Raw genomic sequence first — 26,334 nt, 5'->3', positions numbered from 1 at the left:
ATTTAACTGAAGGCAGTTGTCAGCCATCCAAATCTTGATGGCATCCAAACAATCATTTAAAATTGATAATTGGTTACTTTCATCGGGTTTAAAAGAGCAAAACAACTGAGTATCATCAGCATAAAAATGATAAGAGATGCCACTATAACGGCTAATAATCTGTCCAAAAGGCAGCATATACAAAGCAAACAACATAGGACCCAGGATAGAGCCCTGTCGGACACCGCATGACAGAGGCACTGCGTCTGACATGAACTGTCTGGATAGTGTTCAACCAAGCAGAAATCTTAAAATAGGAACACTTAAGAATAATATCAAAATATCAGTAGACTGTGCAAAGAGCCAATATCACACATTGAAGAACTGACATTTAGAGATCAGATCTTATTTGCTAACCAGATTAAACTACATTATCATGTTCAGATTTTTGTAGATTCCAGTCACAAGAACCAAACATGTTTGCAATGGCTCCATCTGGTCTCAGGTTTGATCAGTAGGTGAGAGATTATTAAACCCTGCAAACTATGAGACTAACATGTGCCAGTGTGCAAGTAACAGTCCATGGTGACCTGCCAGATTTTTTGCTGACCAATGCTGACGCTACATAGTCATAGGCTCATAATCAGCCTTTATATCAATGTTTTGTGTTTTATCCTCATTTGAACCTTCCCTCCTCTCTGTGTAGACAACAATGAATGTGCAACAGACCCCAATCTGTGTGGCTCCAATGGTGTCTGCCAAAACACTCCGGGAAGCTTTAATTGCGATTGCCAGCGGGGATTCTCATTAGATCCCAATGGACAAAACTGTGAAGGTCTGAAAACAATTGATACCAACCTCAATATCAGCTGATTAAAAACAGAAGAAAGGCTCTTACAGTAAGTTTTGTGTGTGTGTATGCCTCTGACAGATATGGATGAGTGTGATGGTAACCACAGGTGTCAGCATGGCTGTCAGAACTTAGTTGGCGGATACAGGTGCAGCTGTCCACAAGGTTACCTTCAGCACTACCAGTGGAACCAATGTGTGGGTGAGTAAAGCGCTGGCTTTCTCTCGTGTTTGTTTTCATCGACAAATATAAAAATTCCTTCCTTTTGGGGCATCCTGATGACTCGGTTGCCAAATCGTATCACTCAACTTTGATGTGCTTAGCTAGAGTCCAGCCATAAGTTATCTATCATTCTCCTCTTTCCTGACCCTCTTAAAATACAAATATGTACAAAATGTTTTTCCTCTCCTCTTGAAGTTCAACCCTTACCTTACTGTGATAAGGTCGTGAGAAACGAAAATGTTATGGTAAAACTAAATTCTGAATGCTAAACACCTACTTACAACCCTTAAGTATGTGTCTTGTTTATTATGTATGCACACAAAATTAACAAAAAGAGATAGGAAATACAGTACATAATATAATTAGAAATAGCTCAGGCATAGGCAAAGTACTTGTGTGGTACTGCATGCCTGTATGCGTTTGTTTATACCTGAAAATAACAAGCTTTTCTCAGTAAAACTTGTATTTTTAGTTTGAATCTCTCCACATATTTATAACATTCACCGCAGACTTTCCCAGTATTGTTTGTGTCTTTTAACTGGAATGACCTCTTTTTTGTTTACTTCCCATCAACTTCCTGTGACCCAGATGAGAACGAGTGTCTGAACAGCCAGATCTGCGGGGGAGCGTCATGCCACAACACCCTGGGGAGCTTCCGCTGCCTCTGCCCCACTGGCTTCAACTATGAGCAGACCAGCGGAGGCTGCTCAGACGTCAACGAGTGCTCCACCAGCCAGAACCCCTGCAAGTTTGGATGTTCAAACACAGATGGAGGCTACCTCTGTGGTTGTCCACCTGGATACTTCAGAGCAGGACAAGGGTATGTTAGGGGATGACTGTGTGTAAAAAGCTGCATGTAGATGTTCCTAGCTGACTGATGGCCTTGTCATTGTTTCAGGCACTGTGTCTCAGGTCTGGGCTTTGGTAGCGGCAGCTCCAGTGCTGGACAGGGAGGTGAGGTGGATGATAATTCTCTGTCTCCTGAGGCCTGTTATGAATGTAAGATCAACGGCTATCCTAAGAAGGGACGCAGACGTCGTAGTACCAACTCAACACAGGAGGATCCTCTGGAAGACATGCAGGTAATCTGTCTATATGTGGGGCCGTAGCTGCAGTACCACTGAGGACACTGAGGTTGTATCCACTGTATTTATTTTTTTATCAATCCTGAGGGGACCCACAGTAAACAATTAAAAACTTAGATATGGTAGATGTTTTATAAGCTGGTTTCAGTATTTTTTGACAATAAATTTAATCTGTTTAAAATGTACTACTTTTGGGCTAACAAAATAATAAAGAAGTAAAGGCTTCAGCATTTCTCCCGAAAAATATCTCCTTAGCTTCTGGTCAAAATTTGAAGGCCGGGATTTCCGTTTTTCTGAAATCCTGGCAACAGCCCTGTCTGTATGTATCTTTACACCCTTATACCACTTGTCCTTTTCCTTCTCTAAATTAATGTCAGTAATCACAGGTTATATGTCGTATATCCACTAGGTTACATTTGACATAATTTTCTTTTTGCAGCTGACTGAGAAGGAGATGGTCAGCTTGGCCAGTGTGGACGTCGAGGACACCCTGCAGTTCCATCTGAACATCAGCGACCTGAGCAACCGTGACCACATCCTGGAGTTCACACCAGCCTTATCCACCCTCAGTGACCATGTGCGCTACAACATCGACTATGGAAATGAAGAGGGCTACTTCAAGATCAACCAGAGAGAGGGCGTCAGCTACCTGCATCTGACCAAGAAGAAGGCCCTCTCCCCAGGGGCTTACCACCTTCAAATCAGCAGTATGGCCCTCTACAGGAAGAAGGAGCTGGCTGAGCTGGAGGACAGACATGATAAAGACTACCTCACAGGACAGCTGGGAGACATACTGAAGATGAGGGTGCAGATAATCCTCCATTAACCATCACAAGACTGAGACAGGCAGATGTTGCCAGCAGCTGCTAATCCATTGTCAGGCTCACACTCCCCAAAAGGCCAAACATCTCTGACTCTGGGTCAGTGGTTGGGGGCAACTTCTGCTTGCTCCAAGAAGGAGAAGGGCTCGCCACCAAAGAGACAAGAAGGGGGTGGGGGGATGGACTGCATCATTCGATTGCCAAAGATGATTCTACATATCATAGATACAATTTCTGTGGAAAATGTCAGCTGAATGAGGCAGTATGAAAGATTTCAGTCAAATGAAGAACATATTGCCCTGACACACAACTTAAGCTGTGTGTAAAGCACTATTGAGAGTGTGAATAAGGTTTTTAATTGTAGGGTTTAATGTTGTATAATGATATGTGGAATCAGGTGCCACTTTGAAAGGCATGTGGACTGCAGGAAGCTCTAAAGGCTGAGTTTTTTAGAACTCAGTTTAGGTGGATGAAAAGGGTGAGTCCCAATAGTCTGAAATAAATTCATTTCCTCCCCTCAGGTAAATGACAGAACAAACCTGGATTCATTAAAGTAAATACATTTCTCCTTCCCCCAGATATTAATTTAATGGAGTGAAGATGAAAAAAGATTATGAGAATGGTTAGGAGAGGAAAGGAACCCACTATGGACTATTGAGATGTAGCCATGTCTGAGCTTGAATGACTCCTACTGCATATTTAAACTATGCTTTTCCATCTTTCCTACTGACTAGAATAATTCATATTTACTGGTGCTAGCAACACAACCACATAGACTTCTGAATGCACTGTACTACTATACAAAACTCAGTAGTCAACAAGATACAGTCCCATCGGCCATTCTGAAGATTTCATGTCTTTGCAACCGTAACAGCTAGCTTCCATAGCCTGTCTGCTCTCCTCTATACTACATGTAAATTGTGTTTATACTGTAATAATCAATGCCACTTTTAATCTATGAAACATTTGTAAACTAGAGGAAGCCCCTGGAATAGAGGGGTTTGTAATGGTGCTTATAATGACCAACTACTTCCTTTGTAAACTGTGTATACATACACACACCTGCACACACACACACACACACACAATACACATTGATGATGCCAAACCTGGGCCTTCATGATTATGCACTGAGGTCTTCGTGGCCACACATTCTCTCACAAGTACAATCAGTGCTGCATTGCCACGGACCAGCCTGACACCAGTCTGTGTTCCTGTTCACATCAGTGAGGGTTTAGTTGTAAATTCACAATAAAAACATATTTTTGGTGTATATGTATTTGCTGCTGTGCTTTCCCCTTTATCAACAATGAATCACTAAGTTCAGCAGTGGACTGCTAGCCTCATATTGGCTCCACCTCTTCTTCAGGTAAACCCTGGTCAAGTGCCACATGATCTCTGAATGTTTCAGCATGAAACTCACAACACCCCAGAAGGATCAAGTTCACTAAAATGGCTGAGGCAACTTATCCTGCACTGCCCCCTTGTGGCGCTTTAGAGAGCTTTTTTTTTTTTTTGCTTCACAGAAGGCCTGACAACAGGAAGGTTTATCTGATTTAACTCTAAACTTTATCAAGAATATGTGTGTGAATGTCCCATTATACAAATAACACTCTCAAGAGTATAAGAAAAGATCTTTATTAACATGTTCAGTACAATTATTTCTTAAAATTTACATTACTCAACAATATCAGGAGCTTTCAGTTGCGTCCAGTTGATCCAAAACCTCCATCACCACGCTCTGTGTCATCAAGAGTCTGAAAGAACGATGACATACACACATGTGAGAACTCTACTGCAGTAGAGGAATGGATTAGTTGACAGTTTGCAGAAGCATATTTGTAAAAAGGTAAAGTATATGCTAGTATTGTATTCTGTTTGACTTTCTTACCTTTTGCTCCTCCAACTCTGGGTAGCAGATTCTCTCACACACCAGCTGAGCAACTCTGTCACCCTTTTTCACTGGGAGACAAAGAGGAACAGAAAAATGATAAGTACATGTAAATGAGATATCTGTAAATGTTGCAAAAGCTCTGAACAATTATGGATAGCAAAATATTTGAACTGTTATTCATTCTTTTTCATTAATTTAGAGGTGAAATGAAAAATTACAAGGTGCAATAAGTGTGAAGGTTAAACAGATATTTTATTCTTAGATTACTTTTAGCCATTTGTGTTCCCTTAAATTTCAGTCGAGGCAGTAGGTTGAGGTTTGTATGTATGTAGCTCTACTGTCATAGATAGAATGACTTGGGCGCCCCAGTAGCCTCTACCACTCTCTTCCCCAGTATTTCTTCTCTCTACACAGTCAAGGACCAAAATATAATGCAATACTCTATTGAATCTGCTATACAGTATGTTCTGATTTTTTGTGGATATTTGCCTTACTTGACAGCACCATTGACACTGATGGCGAGGGTGTGATAGATATAAGAGTTAACTACTGACAAACCAGAAACAGATTTATTGCCAAGTAGGTTTGTACATACAAGGAATTTCCCTTGGAATTGAGCAGATTCAAACTCAAGATATTATGCTTACATGACGTGTGCCACAAATTAGAGTGCAGCAAGAGTTGGCTTTTTGTTATTGTCTTATAGCAAATCTTTACAAAAACCTGACTGCGGATGACACTTTGTCACTATTACATAAACTAGAGGCAAAATTATCACTAACTGTCATCATCATGCTCCTCCAGAAGAGCTTCAAAAAAGCATCAACATTATGGTTCTATATTAATGTTTCACCCTACTAATAAACTCTCTGGGCAAACTAAAATTATTGCTGGTGCGTGTGAGGAGACGCTTCTTTCACTGATGCCACTACTCACCTTCAAATGTGTCCTTGCTGAAGTTAAAGAGAACAACTCCAACATTGCCTCTGTAGTCCTCATCTACAACTCCAGCTGAGGAGAACATAAAGAATGAGAGAAATTAGAATGAATCACATGACATGGGTTAAAACATTACCTACCCATATGTATGTACCCATAAACTCACCACCAACATCGATGAAGTGTTTTGCCGCCAGTCCAGATCTCGGTGCTGAGAGGAAATATGGCAAAAATATACATTAGTTATGTCCTACCGTTATACAAATAGTGTAACGTTACGCACCAGTGGAAAGCACTAACTAGTTTCACACACAGCAGGAAGAGTATGTTGCAGGGTTGCATCAGCTCAGAAACACTCACCCACTCTCCCATAACAGCCATGTGGAACTGCTATCTGGATGTCTGTCTTCACAATGGCCTTATCCATAGGACCGATGGAATAATCATATGCACTGTGCAAAATTCAGAAAATTAAGGTTAGCTAGTTTACATTACATTACATTCATTTGACGGATGCTACTATACAACGTACAGTAAATACATTCAGCCTCTGTAGGAACAAAAGATAAGTTTACAACAGAAATTTACAACAGGATTTGAAATAAAACGCTCTTATTTCGTATTTGCAGGCAGTTAAAAGAATGTGGTCAGAATGCATTAAAAAGTGCACGCAAGCTGCTCTCATCAAGTCATTTGTGAACCCAAACATACTTTTAATAAGTGTAACCAACCTGTAGAGGTCATATCCTGCAGCTTTTGCTGATCCTCTGGAAGGTGTTGTGGCGTGCTCAGAAAGTTTAGCGAATTTGAGGACAGGTCTCTCTTCAGGCTTTGTTTCTGTTCTTGCCCTCTTAGATGGAGAAATTGCAGATGCATCTGTAACTTCTAGGACGGGCATGTTGGCAAAGTTTTCACAGTTAAAACCGACAGAACACTAAACAATTTCTGCTGACTAAAGACCAACTATTCGCTAACCTAAAGACGGAGCAACAACCGACTAATGCCAGGTGAAAAACCCTCCAAGCTTCTGCCTCAGTTTCTTGGCGCTCTGTGTATTCAAACGAATTTCCCGCGCTGGAAGTTGCGCCAAATTAGCTCCTCCTCCGAACCGCCTACTTTTTAAACAAATACGTTTTTATACACCGCAAAACGCAGCGAAGTCAACTCTAGTGGCTTATATAAGCTGCTACACATCTGTCATTGAGCGTATTGAGGAGAAAATACATTTTAAAACTTGATATCAGTAAGGAAGTGACGATGCTCTGTCACTATGGCAACCCTTTCGACTCGCGTTGCTGTGTCGTCTTATTCTCGCGATAGGTAGTGATATAACCAACGCCCGACAAAATAATAATAATAAAAAAAAAATCAACAAACCACAGAAAATAGAAGAAATCTTTAGAGTTATACGCCTTAACGTTACTTTAGCTTTGCACCAGTATAAGTTTAGCGTAGTGTTAGTGTTGTTTGTGTGTTCAGTACACGACAGACAAGCTGCAATTCAACATGCTACTGGTTGTAACGACAGCAGTCAGCTACAAGATGCTAGAAAGGCTAGCGAAGCTAAAACGTCAACAAGCCCTTGACATTTTGTTTATGGTAACGATATCCATCCTCAGCTCTTGCTTGCCTTTGTTGTGAGTGCGCATCCGAATGTGAAATTCCCTTCCTACGAAACGTGGGGCAGCATCAAATGACGAAAAGCACTGTTGCTTGAGATTCTTTAGCCTGAGCAGTGTTCGTGTGTGTGTCATATTGTTAGTCGTCTGCAGGCTAACGGCTAAATGCTAACGTCCTCTCAGCTGACTGCAGCACTTCCTCCCCCGGTGATGCAGCTCTTCACTCATCAGCAGAACCTTGGTTCATGTTGAAACAAAAGCATGTATTTTTCACCCTCCCTGCGACTGGATCAGCCCATACATATTTTGTTAATTATTTTTATTTATTTATTTTTTACGTTTACTTGATTTGGAACACATTTTAATTAGGGAGCTATTTTTTTAATGATCATAATGTAATCATGTGATTTAATCATAATAGAATAATGGAATAACGGTAATGGCACACATAATCCATTCGAGTGTGCAGCGAGCTCAGTTCTATTCACTTTCACTGCAAACTTGAGGTTTGAGGCAAACCCACAAATAGCCAACATTTGCAGCCAGAAGTCAAGTCCATGCTGCCCCCCATGGGAAATAAACCAGCATTGCCATTTAGGATGTTGACAATTAAGATTGACAGTCAAGATTTTTATAAATGCACTCTAAGCCAAAATACTTCTGAAGAATCATTTTACATTAAATACATTTGTATTTGCTGGTGATTAAAGTGTCCAGATTAATTTATGGCCGCACCAAATTTCTACAGAGTAGAAGTATTTTGATTGATAACACTTACACTTCTGCCTTCGACCTGAAGAGATGAAAATGGTGCTCTTGATCCATCAAATTTTCATGCAATGCTCATTTTCATCATTTACATAGATATAACAGTTTCTTAATGCTACGCTGACTGCATTATCCAAATCCATTATTCACTTTGATTTATGGCTCATAAGTTTGTTTCGCTATGCTCTTCTGATTTTAAAGGCATAAAACTCTTGGCTGTCCTCAGTCTGACATTCCTCTTTCTTTTTCCACTCTATTTTTTTTTAACATTTTTGGACACAGTGCTGAACATATGGGCATGTTTTATTGAGCCTTCATCCAAAAAATGACATGAGACAACAAGTACAGCTCAACTTTTATTCGTTCTTAATATCAGTAAATCACAATTATATATTTAAATAGGAAGACAGATAAGGTAAAACACACAGAGGAATTGAGTTTACAAGCTTTAGTTTTCATCAAACAAAAAGTGTACTGAGAGTAACCTTAACAATATTTAAACAGTATAATGTGGAAGAGGTAAACAGCTTTATAATAGCAGTGTATTTTAAACTTAGTGAATATCAAAGAAAGCTTACAAAATAATTTTACCATTATTATCACTGTTTAAAAAACTAATGTAGCCAATATCATGCTGTTAATCATTTATGAAAATTTTTTTTTTTTTTCAAAAAATATTCAGCAGTGAGTTCAAACATCTACTATATACATTTATTTTACAATCACGGCACCAGGCAACGCAGTCACTCAGTTTAACCATTGAAAGCAGCCTTGTATCCCTGCCTGAACCCCAAATTATAAGCTTGTCTTAGTATAACATTATTGTTCGAAGCTGTCCATTGTTGCGAAAAGCTTAAACTTCGCCTGTGCTCCCAAATTCACACTCAGACTGTCTGACATTCTCTAATTCATTGTCAGAAATATATATTTCCTTATTTAGACCAGTCTTGTTCATCACTAACAGCATTGATAGAGAGCTCTGGGTGCAGCAGAGAAGTTAAAAGTTTACATTGGTAACAAGATTTCGCTATGACTGAAACTTTGTTTTTATTATACCATAGTCAGCTAAGCCAGGTGAATACTTTTAAGATTTCTTTCAGTTATGTCTTATATTTTATTGTATGTATGTATGTATGTATGTATTGTATGTATTGTTTAGTGTGACGACTACAACTGGCTGTTCCAATCAGACTTGGAGTTTGAATCCCCTCATCAGGACTTCACTAAAAATGGTGGATTGTGTTACACAGTGGTGATGGTCTGGAAGACTGAATAATATCATCCAAGGTTCTGGTACGCTTTATGAACATGGTTCATCATTATGGTACAACCTTTCATTTTCCTTTCACGCTACCTAGTACTCTACTACTGAGCCTGCAAGGTGCTCAGGAGTAGAAAGTAAGCACACTCTTGTGGTTTCCTCTAATTAGCAGGGTGGGTGGAAGGTCCTTTGTGAGAGTGTCCAGCCAGGCCATGTAGAGGTGATCAGAGACAGACTTACGGGCAATTGGCATGCTCCTGCAGAGGATGAGAGAATATGTTAGACACTTTTTCATCCCTCACTGGATTAAGCTCGGTGGTTCAATGTAACTCAGGCAACAGTTGGTTATACTTACACAATGACCAGATTGGCTGATTTGGAGTTTTCCTGAAGCAACTCATTCAGTCGTACCTGGAGGTTGGTCTGTAAAACAGGAGCAGTTATCATTTATTAATGAATTTCAACCTAATTTTGTTGTTTAACACATCACCTCCACCCAAAGTAATACAAAATAATATCAATGCTGTATTGAAAGTCTTTACTGCAAGTTTGTGGTTTTACCTTCTCCTCAAATGTCTCCAGCTCTTCGTCAGTGATTTTCCAGGGATGCTCTTTCCGCAGGGCTTCAGCCTGGGCGGTGTCTTTAGACCCCTCATGCAGACGGAAAGGCTCAATCATGTCCTCTAACTTCTTCAAGCTGGGGGAAAGCAGATAAGAACATGAGCTGACTGCAGAAAATATTTATTTTTATCATATAATATGCTGATATTGTGAGGTGATTACATTTTACTATTACTATTGTACCATCTGGTAAAAAATGCAGTTACCTGTCAGAACTGGGTTTGACATGGATGTCATCAAGGACAATGATCTCACTGTACTTAATTCTGAATTTCTCCAACAGTGACATCATCCTGCAAGACAGATAACGACACACTGATTAACTTCAACATAAATGTTTATGTTTAATATTTTTTATTTAATGCTAAAGAACAGTTTCTCTGAAGTGATGCTGTTGGCTCATGAATTTTCATGTCTGCACATTACGTTGCCAATTAATTTTCCTAATATAACTTCCCCCCGATTAAGCCATAATTGATATTGAAACATTAATCTTTTTATACTCACTCCTGTTTATCCAGCTCACTGCGTTCAGGCTGCCCTGCAATGAAGATCCTTAATTTACTGTCTTTCCACTTCTTCCTGGTGGTTAGGATGTAGGGGAGCAGCAGGGTAAGACCTGAAAGATAGTGGAAAAGTAGTTTTATTGTAAAACCAATTAGATATGCTGGTTTTATGAGTTTATATTTCACCTCTGTTATGTTTTTGCACATGCCAGTTTATCTCTACCCGTCTGTCACCAGGAGATCTCAACAATGCATTTCCATGAAATTTGGCGGACAGATCAAGCTTTGGCAAGGACACAATTGATTCAGTTCTGGTGGTGCCAAATTGAATGCATGTTTTAAAAGTTGTGAAAAAACTTAGTTTTTGACAGAGGTAATAGCAGTTTGCATTTTGCAAACAACTTCTAGTTAACCATCTTTTCCCTTTTACGGGGGTTTCATTTCTTCAGGTGTTTGTTTTTTTATCAGAATTCTTCAGTCCGCTGGTTGCCTGCATTATTATCAGGGAGGCTGTGTCTCTGTGTACGTTTCTCTTGGAATATATAGGCAAGGTACATGAGAGAAAGCCGCCTAGGGGAAGCAGCACCCACCTCCATCGTCAAACAGCCACCACACATCAATGGTGCCTTTAGGCTGTTTCTTCTTGAACTGAGAACTGGCCTCGATCAGCCTCTCATTCATCTTGGCAACCTGCGGGGGCAGAGGGCCGCACACTGACACTGAGAGAGAGAGAGAGAAAAAGATAGGAGAAATGAGAACTTGATGAGAGAGGAGTAGTAGGAGGGAATGTATCAGAACACGGAGAGTTAAGTTGGATGGGGAAACTAGCGCAAGCCAACATTAAGAGCTGACTCTACATCAGCAGGAACAGCCATCTTTCAGGTCTAATGTTCCAATGAGTGGGACGCAGATTGCATACTAACAAGCATCCCTGTCTTGCCAAGATGCAGCTCAGTGGTGTGTGTGTGTGTGTGTGTGTGAGATGTAGAGACAGAGACGGATCGAGTGAGAGGTTGCAAGAACACTCTGCTGTCTGGTTTAAGGGGCTGCTCTTGAGAGATGCTTTTCAAACTGGAACGAAAGGGACCATATTATTGGATTACACCCTCAGAGACATCTTTAGTGGGAGCATTTGATTTAATTATATCTCAATGGGAGTGTGGAGAAGTTTCCAGAAAAGATGTGTGCCATTGGTTTCATTTGTTAAATGTATGTTATTTTATTCTTTGGATCAGTGGATATGTGAGTGCATGTGTGTGTGTGTGTGTGTGTGTGTGTGTGGGGTGGGGGGTAGTGAGTGAGATGCTGAGATACCTCCTCTTTGCACATATTTCAAGATCATACTAATCTATTGATGCAACCTTTAGAATCTCTGTGCTTTACATAGCTTGTGATGGCAGTCGTAAATGTAAGGTAGGATTGTAACTGAGAGAAATAACTGTTGATACCTCTGGTGGTGAGCACTTGTGTCGAGGACTTTCTGGTCTTCCTGAACAGTCCTCTGGAAGCTTTCCTTCCATTTAGGTCAGTCTCCAGTGATTGTTGCTCTTTCACTGCCCTTAGCATCTCCTCTGAAAGACACAATCAGATTTCCACTTGACAATAAACCTATAATCATGGTGAGTGTGTGTTACATTGGTTTGGATTCTCTGTTATTGTAAAGATTTCTGCAGAGACAGAGAAGCAGTAAACTGGTATTTTATTTTAGCAGCTTATCTGTTAACTACCTGACCTTTATAAATACTTTGTAATCTACGGAACAAAGTGCCCTGCCTTATCAGAATTATTTTATTATAGTGAGTTACTGTGGGTCGTTTTAAGAATAAAAGTTAACACATTGCAGCAGTGGTGCAGTTTTTGACAATTCATTTGGTTATTCTTTGGCAACTTAAAATAGTCTGAGCTGATTTAAGGTCAGTTACTACTATCTCTGTATTTAGAAATCATCTTAAGACCTAGTTTTACAAATTGATTTTTCTTATTTATTTATCCATTTATTGTGAGTCTGTTTATATGTTTGCTGCTTCATTTATTTAGCGCTGCTCTTTTAAAGCCACTTCCTGTGTTGTGTTTTGTCCTCATAATGATTTAGGAGCTCCTTTAGATTAAAGCACATAGCCTCAATAATTTTTCATACTGACCTTCTGCCTCGATAATATGTGACACATCAAGTCCCTGGTCCATCCTCAATATCACTGTTCCATACTCAAAGTCAAATGCATCACTGTCAAAAAAAGGAAAAGAACAAGGACACCACTTTAGAGCAAATATCTCCTACTTTCGTTTAATTATTGGTTGCAAAAATTGTTATGTATGCATTTATGTGAGTATTTATTTGTGACTTACTGCAGCACTCCCACATAACTCAGCAACGCCTCTGTGCCTGCAGTCCTCCAGTTCCTCTTGAAGCCTATCATCAGTGTGTTAGGCTTCATACGACCAAGACCAGAAGCCTGTAAAAGCACAACACTCGTAGCATAAAGATAAAACTCAAAATCAGAATGAACTGTTTACTGAAGAAACGCAGGCACCAGGCTACCCTGCAGTTATATAAACCTGATGTGCTCATTAACTGGGGAAGAAAAAAACAAATCTCCAAAAAGTTTCAAAATGTCCCAGACAAGGAGACTGTGAAGCTGTTTTACTGCCAGAAGTTATGACCAATCACTCGGCAGATCTTTCCGTGTCTGCAGGGACTCATCCAATTCAGTGTTAATCAATTATAGCTTTTAATCTGCTGCGCTGTTTGAAGTAAGCAGTCCTGACAATGAACCAAGCCTTATCTCAAGTTTGCGATAGCCAGAGCCATAAGACTGTTTTCCTGCTCCTCATTAATTATCTCCTCTTCTGGCCAGATCCTTAAGACAAGTCCAGGCCAGAGTCATAACACAGCAATAGATTCTCAGTGTTGAAAGGAAGGCATTGGTCAATAAAAACGGTTTCTGCAGTGTTTCAATCTGTCATTAAAAGTCTCAGGTTATTCATTAATGGACTGGATTCTTCTGGGTTAGTTGGTTTGTTTGTTTTTCTATTTAGTTAAAGAACAGTTTTATATATCATGACCATACTGACCTGCAGCAGGCTCTCAGTCCCTTCCCTGAAGCTTTCGCAGGCCACAGCAGCGTAGAATGCCTTGCGTTTGGTTTTCCTCAGCCACAGCTGGTTCTTCTCCATGCCAGAATTCATCTCTTCAAGGGCCTCTGATCTTGGGCCCTGGAGAGGTCAAAATATACATTATATTATAACAACTGTGTGTATGTGTTTGTGTGAGTGTGTATGAGAGAAAAAGAGATCCCACACACTACCTGCACGCTTTTCCTATTCATAAGACACAACTGACCCTAAACTTTAGTCTCAAGATATCCAGACAGTTGGCATTTCTCTCATCCCTGCTTGATATTCACTTGAATATCTACTGCATGTGATGTCTGCACATTAAAATCACTTGATGTGCAAATCTCAATTTGAATTGGAGGTTGATATTTAAGGAAAGATTTGTGAAAGACTATATATGCTGCCCTGATAATATCCATGGTTTGCATTTGCAAATCATGGAAATACAATATTATCTTACCACAAACACTTCACAGGAGAGACAGAGTCCATAGTTCTTTGAAAAGCCATGAGCCAGGTCTAGGAGAGCCGGTCTGGTCCGTGCTGAACCTGTCAATGCTAAGATCTGAGGCCTGAGAAAGGAACAGGAATATTAGTCTGAACATGTCTTGTGTTTAATGTTTTGGTGTTATATATATATATCATAATACCAATACTGTTTTGAATTATATATTTGCACTGATGCATCGCACACTTTTACCTGAAGTTCTTGACATGATCTTCTACTCCAGATAGTGACAGAGCATTGCTGACTGCACTCACAAATGTCACTGCCTGCGTGGATGAACCCCAGTTCACATCTGGTGAGAACATAAGAGGCATAACAGGTGAGTTCTAAGATACAGGCATCATGAATGTAGGGCTTACCGCCAAACATGTGAACATGTACAAACAGCTCACCTGGCTTCTTGACTGTCACATAAATGTAGAGGAGGATTTCAATGCCATATGTGAGGAGAGCAGCCCACCAGTTGATAACAAACATAACACCACAGCAGAGCACCGCACCCAACAGGGATAACCACATGTTGTAGAATTTATATGCTGGTCTCCAACCTAAGAAAAGCATAACAGTAGTTAAGACCACAGTCAGTGATTGCTCACTGTTGTAAAAGTGATTTAAAACATTAAAAGTAAGGTGTAGTATTGACTCTTAATATCTTACTTTGACTGTAAAACAAACCAAAGTCTAATTATCTAATGCAACTCAGTTTGTTCTAGGAAATTTAGAAGCTTGTTTTTATATATTCACTTTCATTTATATATCACTTCTGACCCACCTGGAGACTTGGCGTAGGATGCATGGAAACAGGAGAAATTTATGAGAGCATAAGATGCCAAGAAGAAGTTTGAGATGATAGGAGCAATGATATTGAGATTACCTAAAGAGACAAAAAAATGATAATAAATGCATTGGAATCACATTTGAATTCAACTTTTTATAATGCATAAAAGTTTATATATTTTTTTTGCTAACTGGATGACAATAAACACATTTTTTACTTTTTAAAGAAGCATAAAACACATTTATAAAGTACACCATGTCAGTTGTTATAAGGATATTATGGCCAGGCCATGATAAACAACTCAACTAACCAATGAGAATGAAGCCCACAGAAATGATGAAAGTGAGGACGTAGCCACGAATTGGCTCATTGTTCTTGCCATATCCCTTAGCAAAGAAGTGCAGGGCCTTGTAGATGTTGTCTTTACACAGTGCCTGAGGAAAGACAGAGCTTGAGTTAGAAAAGATTGGTTGTTTTCAGGAGTTAAAACCCACAATCTTGTTGTATCTCAGTGGAGAGCTATTTGAAAATGTAGCTTTGCAGTTCCACTGCATTTAGAAAAATGTCTGGAGTTACTGACCTGGAAGACTTTGGGAGCACTGACAAGGGAAGCCAAGGCTGATGAAAGGGTGGCTGAGAACGTTCCAGCAATGATGAGGGGACCAAATCCAGATACCATGGTCATCACCTGACCCGGAGGTGAAGAAAGGAGAGCATTAAAAATGAAAAAGGCAAAAAAGAACTCTTACGATTAGAGTTTCGAGGCTGTTTACCTGGAAGTTGTTCATCAAGCCAAATTTACAGTCATCTACTTCACAGGAGGAGAAATCATAGCCGAGCTCACAAGCAGCTACTGCTGAACCATTGCAGTGATGATTATTGCCGGTAATGATGTCAGTTATGTTTCCTGTGGCATCTCGGACAACAGTGGCAGCTGAACAATTAGACAGAGGAACAGACACATGGATTAGGAATTTTTAAAAGTCTAACAACGATATAAACAACGAAATAAAACATTTTCCAATGTTTGTATGTGATGTCAAGATGTCAAGCTAGCTTGCTCTCACAGCTGAATGTGTCTTAATCGTGTGTCAACTGTGTCTAATCGAGGTAACTATTTAGTGAGGTAGTTTTTTTATATGAAAAACACAAATGTAAAATCACTTAAGTTACTTTTTGGAGGTGCACTTCATGGATTATTGTACTTACAGACACAAAGGGCAACAGCCAGGTAGGTGATACCAGTGATTAAGATTGCCAGCAGGGTACCTTTAGGTATGGCTGCTTGGGGATCCTGTAAAATAACACAGATCTATGTTAGAAGATTTCATATTCCAGTCTGTTTCTGTGTTTAAGATATATGCAAAACTGTAAATTAATAAATAAATGAGCGTAAATTTGTTTTCTTTACATGATTCACTCAGTATATAAGAAGTACAAAAAATACAATGTTGTTTCAGTTCTGCCTCCAGCCTATTGTTTAGAAACCTCTGTTCAATAGCAGCTAATGATTCCTATGCTTGGTTCCTATGCAATGATGTCTGTATGAGAAAGTTACCCGCAAGTCGCCAGAGATGTTGGCTCCAGCCAGGATTCCCGTTGCAGCAGGGAAAAAGATGGAAAACACTGAGAAAAAACTCTCACCATCTCGAAACGCTGGAGGAAAATTTTCTGAGAATATTTTTGCTGTGAAAAGTGATTGAGAGAAGGAAGAGAAATGAAGAGAAAGGGAGAAAATAAGGTTAACTTTGTGAATGAATCCAATCTTTTTTAGGTACATTTCTGTTTTGTTTTGTTTTTTTTACAGTTTAATAGTATCCTTACCGTTATAATTGAAGAAGCCTTGGGATTTCTTAGTCTCAGTTGCAGGAATGAATGTTCCCACAAATACGTTCACTATGGCCACCAGCAAAATAATGAGTAGAACAATCTGTGCCTGTGGGGAGAAAAGAATTAAATGGATTAAAATTATGGTTGGAAGTTTTACCACAACAATCCCAGAGACTAGCATGATTTGCATCTAACCTTGGCCTCCCATTCCATTCCAGCAACTGATATGGCCAACAGCAACACCACCGTAATGCATCCGACGATTCTGATGTCATTTATTTCATCCACCATAAGGGCATCATGCTCCTGAGTATGACAGAAGGGAAGGAAGAGGAATGGGTAAGTGTTTAGTCAAATATCTGGGAATGAGACGTTTCCACAATTCCTGATCATTATAACGTCGCACACCTTGAGCAAGTCAACCACTGTCTCAGCGAATCCCACCACATACATGGCTACAGCCACTGCATTGGCAAAGGCAAAAATCAGACCAATCGACCCTCCAAACTCTGGTCCCAAACTGCGAGATATCAAATAGTAGGCTCCTCCTAAAAATGACAAAACACATACATACAGCAGTGGATGATTAATCACCACATCACTGAATCATTGATTTTGTGTCAAGTCAAGTTAAGTAGGCTGTAAAACATAGACGGCTTTAAGAGGCGACATTCAGGTGCAGTTTTGAACCTTGTGTCTTTACACATACTGTCCTCCTGGTCATTCCATTCTCTCAGTAAAAGATTTTATGTCAGAGTGAATGTGTGTTATCTCAGGCTATATAAATGTATAAATAATGTTTAAACTGTTGGTACCACTGACAGACAGGGATTCTGTAGTAGAGTATCTGTTATGAGTAGCTGCATCGAAATGCCTTCAAGAAAGGTAGGTCAAGACTTGACTTCAGTTATTTAGTGTCTACATTTCTGCATATGAAAATGTCTTATCATGTAAGTTGACAATGCATTGACTTACCTCCTCTGACCACACCATTAGTGCAAATGGCGGACATGGAAAGGCCAGTAATGGTGGTCACCACACAGCTCAGAGCGATGACCACGATTCCCAGACCTGAAATGCAGACACGTAACAGCTCAAAATAATTGTTTCTAAACTACAATTTATTCAGGAGTTTCATTTTGGTGATCAGTCATTAAACATTTTGATTGTTAAATGAATCCCTCCTCTCCACAGTCACATTTAAACACAGTGAGAGTCAAAGTCCCAGACGAGCCTTGAGGCTTAAAGTTATGGCCGTCTGCTGTACCTGCTCTGCCTATTGCCTGTGGCATTCTCGGCTTCTCAAAACCATTTAGTTACGCCGCCTGAACAAAAGCTGGTGCTGATCGATAGGTTATTAAGCAATGAACACACTCATGAAGCCATTCACACAATTTCCTCTTTCTCTCTGCTTCTTACACATACACAAACACACACACGCACACAAACACACACACACTGCTCATAGAGGTTTGGCTCAGCAACTTCAGCAAGTTTAGATCATTAACAGAACTCAGAAAAGTTATCTCAGTTGAATCTGCCTCAGTTTAATACTTCTTGCTAACGAGCAGAAGACTATAATCCTTTAATTGTCCATAGTCCCGAGAATAGCGGCCAAACAGCACCCCTGATTTGTCCTCAAAATACAGACTTGCAGGATCTGGCTGCTGTTGCCCCAGTAAACACTATCAACCTGAAAAAAATCATCTTTGGGTTCAGTGATGTAAAGGAGCAGGGCTGACAGGTAGACTGAATCAAGTCAAATCAAGTGTGTTTGTATAGTTCTAGAGCTGCAATGATTAGTCAATTAATCTATTAGTTGCCAACTATTAAATGAATCGCTAACTATTTTGATAATCGATCAATTGTTTTGAGTCTTTTCCTACAAAGGACGGTAAACTGAGTATCTTTGGGTTGTGGGCTGCTGATCGGGACAAAACACGAGATTTGAGAATCATGAAAATACTGGATAATGAAAATAATTTTTAGTTATATAGTTCATTGTAGTTCATTGTCACATATAGAATCTCAGTTGGCTTTATAAGGTCTATAATAGCAACAGTCCCCAACGCATCCAAAGCTGTATTGGAAGAAAAGGAAAAACTTGCTTAAAAACTTAAAGTGTGTTGAATTTAGTGTCATCTAGCGGAACGGACTTGGCAGAAATAGAATATAATATGCTAATTATGTTTTCATTGGTGTATAATAAAAATAAGAATAGTTGCGTTTTTGTTACCTTATAATGAGCCCTTTATATCTACATAAGGAGTGGGTCCTCTTCCACAGAGCCCGCCATGTTGCACCGCCATGTTTCTACTATAGCCCAGAACAGACAAACCAAACACAGACTCTAGAGAGGGCCTTTTGCATTTTTCATGAGTTTCATGGTCACCGCAGGTTTTTCTACGTGCTTGGAAGGGATGGGTATTCTGTTGGTTGCAATCTGTGACCTTACCGCTAGATGCCACTAAATTCTACACACTGGTCCTTTAAGCACATGCAAATAATTGAAAGAAGGTAGCCATAAGTGGAGAATGCAAGGTACAAAAAATGGACAGACAGATTGGGCAGTTTGTTGAAATACAAAGCTAACACTGTATCCCTGTTTGCCCCAAATGACCAACATGTACTGTGTCTCTGTCTCACTCACCCCAGCCTGCCTGTCCAAACACCCAGGACAGACGGATGAACAGCATCACACCCCAGATGTTCAGCATGCATCTCACCTATGGAGGACAACAACAATTTAGTCTTCAGTTAAGGTCATTATTTATTATTGTATATAGTAGCATACCAATGATATAACTCTGGATTACACTTCAAATCAAACTTGTCTGAACTGGTTGTCAAAACCACGGTTACAATTTCAATGACAAACCGGAGCATCTGTAGCCCAATTAAAAAGACAACACAAAACATCATTTGGGGACTTTTCTGATCTGCTTGCCAGCAGCACAAATGATCAACCAGCAGCTCTTCAGCAAATGCAAATTACTCCCAGACTCTGGTCTTGAAAGCCCCATTTGGCCCCGCTGTGTTATCGAGACACATGGAGCCTCCACTTGCCAGGTCACAGTCATGCAGAGCGACCCTGCTTCTATAAAGCAGAGGGAGCCCGTCATGACCCAACATAACTCACCAAGACACCCCTTATCCAGCCAAACTTTACTGCTCCACTGTTGTTCTCAATGGGCTCAGCAGACTCCACATCATCAGAGGGGGTCCCGTCACTCCCATCGCCACTGTCATCCACAGTGTCTGGCACAGAGATTGCTCCATTCTGTTGGGAAAACAGAAGAAAATATAAGAGAAGAGAAACATGCAAATTTGTCTTAAAAGCTTGGATACATCCATGTGAATCTGCCTTTAGCATTTTTGGATTGTAAAAAAAAAAAGTGTCATTATTATGACGTTTCACTCTTCGGAGCAAAGTCCGTGTTTTCTGAGCTCACAAGAGATACAAGCTGTTTTTTCATGTGGGACATGTATTTGGCTTTCTCTTGCTTTCTCTGTAATACACATGAGAACTTAAAGAGGGAGAAGAGTCCATGTGGTTTGATTTGGATGAAGATTGATAAAACATTTGCAGTGCAGATTACACTGGTGTGTGTCTGTCCTTGAAAACTGAAGAGAAAAATGGAGAGAACAAGACAAACCTAATTTTAACTTTCTATGAAGATGAATACTGACTGTTAAATGACTCTCCAGCCTGACGCTTATGCTCTGACGTCTGATGTAGTGTAACCTCTCAGATGCGTTTCATTTCTAAGTTGTAGCCTTTTAGTTGCAGTGGCGTGGTGTTTGTGATTACAGCAAATGACCGTTATGAGTAATTTGAATTTTCTGTAATTTTGTGCCAAGATCACAAATTAATTCAAAGTGTAGATAGACAAATATTCCAGAATTAAATGTACCATGGTTGTTCTCTGTTGTTCAAATCAAACTAATTATATTCTCAATAAAAGTATGAGTCAGATAAGTTTAATTAGGTAACATGGGCTTGGCATCAGCAATGTGTTGCAACTAGTCTCCTATCCTTCCAGATGAATTTGAGGATTCTTCCTATAAATCACCAGCAGCTACTTGTCAAGATCTTTTTGTCAAGAAAAATGATGATTGGGTGATAGACCTTACACATTTGCACCATATCTTGCAATCTGTCTTCCTTTTTATTTATTGCTGTGAAGACTGCTAAAAATGTGATTTTTTCAAAGCACTGTGAAAACAAGAAGTTCAGAAATGCTAATCTAATTCCACCTATAAAATGAAAATGACCTCTAACCCCATCTCTTTTGCAACACAAGGCAGTATAACGATCTAATAAAAAGCACTAAAAGTCTTAAGTGTGTCAAGCGTCTAAGCTCCAGAAATAACATTAAGTGTCCTATTCAGTTTCACAAGTCTTTAGCCAAAGAGATAACGACTGACCTGTGGACACTGAAAGTCATGGCACCGTGTGAATGATGTTTGAATGATTAAACTGCTGTAAACTGTAAAACATCTCATTTCACTCTGTTTTGAGTCTGTGTAGCTCAGGAGCTGGGAAGGCTGCAGCAAAGAGCACTGTTACAAAATTGGCGGATTGAATTTGGGACTCAGAGAAATCAGGTGTAAACTACTTTCTGCAGAAGGTGAGGTGAAGGACAAACATGTGCAACACAACAGAAAAAAAAGGATATAGATCTTGTAGTACAGAGAAAACAGAAAAACCAGAAGAGAACATAAGTGATGAGAATGTGTATAACTCATATTTGCCAACTTTAACATAATCTCTCTCTTTGTGTCTCTCGCACACATATGCACTCACCTTCTGAAAGATATCGTGGAGCTCCTGGAGGGAAGGTCGCACAGCCCGGTGACCACTCACACTGCCCGCATTACGATAGAAGTCAATGTTGGGCACTCTGTCCAAAGTGTCATGACCAAAAGCACTGACCACCGAAAACCGGACAGCCCGGTTCTCCCCGTTAGAGAGGCTCGTCACTTCATAGACAGGAGGCCCATCCAGTGTCGTATCATAAGCGGAGTTAACATACTCCCCTCCGTTAGAACTGATCCTCTCCATCAGGAATGCTGAAGGAAATTCTCAGATTTAAAAAGTCAAGGATGAAACTGCAGTGTAGGTCTTAAGTCTTCAGTCATCCAACAATGTTTTAAAAGAGCAGAGCACTGCATCAACTGGTATGGTTATCCTTGTTTATTGATATGTAGACTAGTTGAGATCTCCTCTGCTACTCTGAGCTTCTTGTGCTTAGACTGAGTTTGTCTTAAATGGCCCACCTTTATATGTGCCAGGGTCATACACAGGCTGTCAACTATTGGCTAACTCTTTGGATCAACCCTCAGAAAACTGAACGAGGGGTGTCAGATATGTCCTTGCTCCATCCTAGGGGACACAAAGGCATTGCTTAACGATTAACCAAGTCATAAACGCCAAACGAGAGATAAAGGCGCTCATTGCCTGAGATCTGGAGAATTGATTACTAATATTATTGTCTGAAGTGCAGGGCATCAGCACATGTTGTCCTGTGGTTGCAGTTTATGGGGCTATGTGTAGTATTTCCTCAGACCAATGAGCCCTTTGAATGAATCATCATATCATCCATATGGAAGTTCCCACTTAAAGAGAGCTCACATAATGAAGGAGGAAAGTTTTCAAGGTTACAGACCCATAATGATTTGTATGACTTTGATCAATAAAGATAAAGTGGAAAAAATATAAATTTCATAAGGGATATATAATCAACAAGATATAATCAATAGGAGCAGTGTGAAAACAAGCTGAAAATCAATCTTATGGTGACTTAAATGCTGGGCCCATAAAAGTTATACATCTTATTAAACAAACACTATCTCTCATAATACTCTTAGCCACAAAGTGTTAAGAGAGAAAGTTGGTAGATTGGCTGTAAGAGAAGAATGAGAGTTAATATGAGACTATGAATTACAGGAACATGCTTGAGGCATTTCTCTATAGCCACATGACTTCTGAAGTGCCTTTTAAAGACCTCTTAACAGGTAAACTTCCTTATTACTGATATACCACAGTGATTTATGTGTACAGTGAAAGGCAGGCTAATGACTCGAAATCTGACCTTGGCTGTATCGCAAGCTGAGAAAAATACTCTGGCACGTGTTGTTATGTGAAGATTGAAAGGAAGCTATCAATTGGACAATGCTTATCAGATTCGGAAGACAGTGGTTCAAAGTTGTTACCACTTTCTTCAAGAATTATACCGACTGAGTCATGCTGAAGAGAGAAAATTTTCCACACAGAATGTCATGGCTTCTGCATGACAGCTCTCCACTCCCCTTCTGCCTTTGTTGTTTTATATCTCACTCAGAATGCAAGACGTAAATATAACTGCTAATGGTGACATTAATCCTGTGACATGTTCATTGTCAGATTTAGAGTTTATTTTGTTTTTAAAACACAGCAAGATCTAATTTTACGCTACATTGCAGTCCTCTTAGTGCAGTTAGAGATCCTCAGGCCTTACTGACTCTCCAATACTCTGGACTTTAAGGTGATTCCTTTTTTTTAATATCAGAGGTGCTAGACTTTTGTCTGCTCTGCTTGAGTAAATTCTGCAGGTCTCCTCAGAGAACTGTTGAGCCCCTATGGTCAGTCCTTAGCAGCGGGTGCATATGCTCCAATTTGTATGGACTACATAAGAAGAGGCAAGGAATCTGCACTCTACTTAATGTCCAAAGGGCTCAGAAGAGGCAGGAAAAAATCCCTCTGCAGCATTTATCAAACCTTGCTCTGCTCTCTGCAATGTGAAAGACGTGATTAAGTGCAAAAGTGCATACAGCAGCAGACAGGAGTCTTACATCTTAAAGGGCTGCAATAATTAAAAGGGTGGGTAAACCCTATAGCTCACCTCAGCTGCTGGCCAAGTCAATATATCCTTGGTAATTATATATAAACGTATGTTTATCAGAAACACAACGAAATATCTACAAGCAAACAAGATCTATTATATACTCTGTTATAAAAATATGTATTGAAAATATCAGATATGGACTTTAAACTCAAACTTTCATCGAATGAATTGTATCAACTGTTTTTTGTGCTTACATGACAATACAATAATCCATCTCAGACCAAAACAAGCAATCCCAAAATTTACAAGAGAAAAGGTGCAAGACTAAGACTTTGCATATAGATCCTCAGGCTCTGGACTCAAGACCTAACTGCTGAACTGTAGTCTGCTCTGCCAGAGGAAGTTTCAAATTCACCATTTAAGCCATACTTCTCTGGTGTGCATAGTAAATAAGATATTTGAATATGGCTGATCCCACTTTCTTTTAATTTATTCAATTTAAATGATGAGCTGAAAATTTGAATTGAAAATTTTAATATTTCTCGGGTATCCAAGAGCCAAGAGGATCATTTCGCAGTGTAAGTACAGTTTTTAAAAGTGAATTATTAAACAGTATAGCTTTATAATCATTAAAAACTATTATAAAACATTAATTCATGTCACGGTAGGTAATCATTGACCTATCCATCCATAAAGGCATCTGGAGGTGATCATTATAGTTAAGTTCAAGGCTAAAATCCAAGACGGCCTTAACTCAGGTATCAGATTTGACTTGAACCTTCATGTCATATCTGACAAATCTCAGGCTTCAGCTTTGACATGAGGGCTCCGACTCAAGATTTTAGACTGACTCCAGCTTATTTCAGAACAGAAAGCAACCAATGCAGGCATTTGAGGAGGAGTATTATGATCTTGTCACCGTCATCATCAGTATGTGCATCAGCAGCGGCAGCAGAATTCTCCGCTCGAACCACTGATAAACTGTATTTGTGTAGTGCAAAAAAAATTACGCTACAATACAGTCATAGGCATAAAACAGAGCCTTTTTAATTAATAACAAAACACATAAGCTACAATATTCACCACTTCACTGACTCGACTGTCTCAAGCTATTTTTACTGCATTTAAAATAGCATAGCATTAATTGTACATTACAGCAAGCAGTTTACTGTAGATAGCTTTGGTAATAGAAAGGCTATTGTATCTTCTGGTCTTATCACAAGGACATTAGCTTGTGAGGTCCGAAGACCACAAGTAATAAAACTGATGATTGATAATCACCAAAAGCTAAGGTTCACTATTTGACTGACTCATTAGTATAGACTGACCCCTATACTATATAACAAGCATTCTGTAAGCACTGAGGTCCTATTTTATGTAAAATCCAACAGCTAAAGTGTAATTACATAAGTGTCCTAATTTCCCCTTTGCCCCAAAATTAAATAAAAATCACCAAAAGATAAACTTTTCTAAACATTTTGACTATTCCTGATTATAACTGTTTACTGTCCAGTGCTCAACTCATCCAGTCACAGCAAGCTTTACACATATTTTGCCAAAAAATATTAGGTAAAGAAGGATTTAAGGGAATCACTGGAAATATACACAATGTAATTGTAGGCCCAGTTTTAAATTTTTCCCCAAAGACAAGACTGGGCACAGTAGTCTACCTTCATTGCAACAAAAGAAGGGAAAGTGATTTATGGTATTCTAAATAGACTTTACATATGTATGCAGTTAGGACAACATACCTGACCTTACTGCATACTGAGATATGAAAATACAATACAAGGTAGACACATTTGTTAAAATGTGATTGATTTACAACCCTTGTTAAAAGTTTGGTTGATTTTTCTTTTAAGGTTAGTGGGCTTGTAGGCTGAAGAGGAAAGGGGCAGTGGTTTTTTCCACTAAAAATAGATTTCAGATAAGGATGTCACATAGGTGACAGAGATAATGATGCAATAATGATTGCATTCCTGACAAATGATGTGTGTCAAGAGAGGTGTGCCCAGTGGCCTGGACTCTGACTGTGAACTGGCCACAGGAGGAAAGACTGGTAGGCTCTGCAGAGCCTGTCTTATTACCAGACTGTCAATGGATGCCGGTGTGTATTGCTTTCTGCTGCTGCATTAGCTCGTTTCTCTCTCTAGACCATTGACGCACTTACACACACATATCACAAACTCCTGTAAGAATTGACTCATCCCAGTGTTACAGTTAACAGTCTTGATTCACCTCTTTTTCTGCCAGTATTGGTCTAAAACACCATCTCTACCCCTCTCCGGTGCAGCAGCGATGTTGGACGACTAGACAGGACTGCCACACTTTAAAAGCATCTGCTTTGTCATCCAACGTATTTGTAAACCGGATCTCACAAACATTATTGTTTTATTCCATATGCTTCAATGATTGCAATAAGAGACCCAAAAAGCACAGATTTGACCAACAATATTTTAAAGTGAAGAAATTCTATTTATTTCACATTATTGAATCAAATCTATATCAATGAGAAATCTCTACCACCAGCTGAGCAAGCAACAGGTCAGGAGACGCACTATCTGTCATCATGATATGCCACACACTCGCGCGCACACACTCACACCCATAGACACACATACACACACAAACAGGTGCTCTAATGTTTCTAGATGAAGGCACATAAACCCATTGAAGGTCACAGTAAGGCAGATTCACAGCAATAAGGAGAAA

The 26,334-nt window shown here is 39.6% G+C and overlaps 3 protein-coding genes across 4 annotated transcripts in view; 1 reads left to right on the top strand and 2 right to left on the bottom strand.

Moving 5' to 3' along the window:
- Nucleotides 1-4,219, top strand: part of fbn1 (fibrillin 1) — a 66,162-nt gene extending 61,943 nt beyond the window's left edge. Inside the window, 5 exon segments of the mRNA XM_042408797.1 lie at nt 686-814; nt 911-1,030; nt 1,640-1,871; nt 1,950-2,133; nt 2,576-4,219. Coding sequence (XP_042264731.1) covers nt 686-814; nt 911-1,030; nt 1,640-1,871; nt 1,950-2,133; nt 2,576-2,962 — 1,052 coding nt within the window. The 3' untranslated portion in view covers nt 2,963-4,219.
- Nucleotides 4,220-4,579: 360 nt separating this feature from the next.
- On the bottom strand, nt 4,580-7,572 carry dut (deoxyuridine triphosphatase). Of its 2 annotated transcripts, XM_042411251.1 has the most exons (7): nt 7,421-7,572; nt 6,522-6,675; nt 6,151-6,242; nt 5,957-6,001; nt 5,788-5,862; nt 4,849-4,919; nt 4,580-4,714 (listed from the first exon to the last, which is right to left on the bottom strand). In XM_042411251.1, the coding sequence occupies exons 1-7, from the start codon at nt 7,542-7,544 to the stop codon at nt 4,658-4,660; spliced, it is 618 nt and encodes a 205-aa protein (XP_042267185.1). In that variant the 5' UTR covers nt 7,545-7,572; the 3' UTR covers nt 4,580-4,657. The 2 variants fall into 2 exon arrangements, with proteins under 2 accessions (XP_042267185.1, XP_042267194.1); XM_042411260.1 differs by lacking the exon at nt 7,421-7,572 and having other exon boundaries at nt 6,522-6,991.
- Nucleotides 7,573-8,548: 976 nt separating this feature from the next.
- On the bottom strand, nt 8,549-21,988 carry slc12a1 (solute carrier family 12 member 1). The gene is made up of 26 exons (XM_042406884.1): nt 21,603-21,988; nt 19,935-20,075; nt 19,446-19,521; nt 17,771-17,866; nt 17,204-17,343; nt 16,991-17,101; nt 16,790-16,901; nt 16,524-16,651; nt 16,175-16,259; nt 15,739-15,899; nt 15,546-15,653; nt 15,276-15,399; nt 14,960-15,061; nt 14,580-14,735; nt 14,380-14,479; nt 14,140-14,251; nt 13,638-13,778; nt 12,912-13,018; nt 12,707-12,789; nt 12,014-12,136; nt 11,156-11,284; nt 10,567-10,678; nt 10,266-10,352; nt 10,000-10,135; nt 9,794-9,861; nt 8,549-9,695 (listed from the first exon to the last, which is right to left on the bottom strand). The coding sequence occupies exons 1-26, from the start codon at nt 21,858-21,860 to the stop codon at nt 9,563-9,565; spliced, it is 3,129 nt and encodes a 1,042-aa protein (XP_042262818.1). The 5' UTR covers nt 21,861-21,988; the 3' UTR covers nt 8,549-9,562.
- Nucleotides 21,989-26,334: the final 4,346 nt, after the last annotated feature.

Source organism: Thunnus maccoyii, chromosome 1, assembly GCF_910596095.1.
Source record: "Thunnus maccoyii chromosome 1, fThuMac1.1, whole genome shotgun sequence".
Taxonomy (NCBI): domain Eukaryota; kingdom Metazoa; phylum Chordata; class Actinopteri; order Scombriformes; family Scombridae; genus Thunnus; species Thunnus maccoyii.
This window is presented reverse-complemented; position numbering and strand designations above follow the sequence as displayed.

Excerpts from the sequence above, each read along its gene's own strand:
- dut (XM_042411251.1), bottom strand. The coding sequence starts at position 7,544 with ATGACACACACACGAACACTGCTCAGGCTAAAGAATCTCAAGCAACAG. Across the intron at positions 6,002-6,150 it reads TGGCTGTTATGGGAGAGTGG|CACCGAGATCTGGACTGGCG; the intron begins GTGAGTGTTTCT and ends ATTTCCTCTCAG. Across the intron at positions 4,920-5,787 it reads CAGCAAGGACACATTTGAAG|TGAAAAAGGGTGACAGAGTT; the intron begins GTGAGTAGTGGC and ends TTTGTCTCCCAG.
- slc12a1 (XM_042406884.1), bottom strand. The coding sequence starts at position 21,860 with ATGGAGAGGATCAGTTCTAACGGAGGGGAGTATGTTAACTCCGCTTAT. Across the intron at positions 17,102-17,203 it reads CAGTGGTTGACTTGCTCAAG|GAGCATGATGCCCTTATGGT; the intron begins GTGTGCGACGTT and ends TGTCATACTCAG. Across the intron at positions 11,285-12,013 it reads ACAAGTGCTCACCACCAGAG|TGTCAGTGTGCGGCCCTCTG; the intron begins GTATCAACAGTT and ends TCTCTCTCTCAG.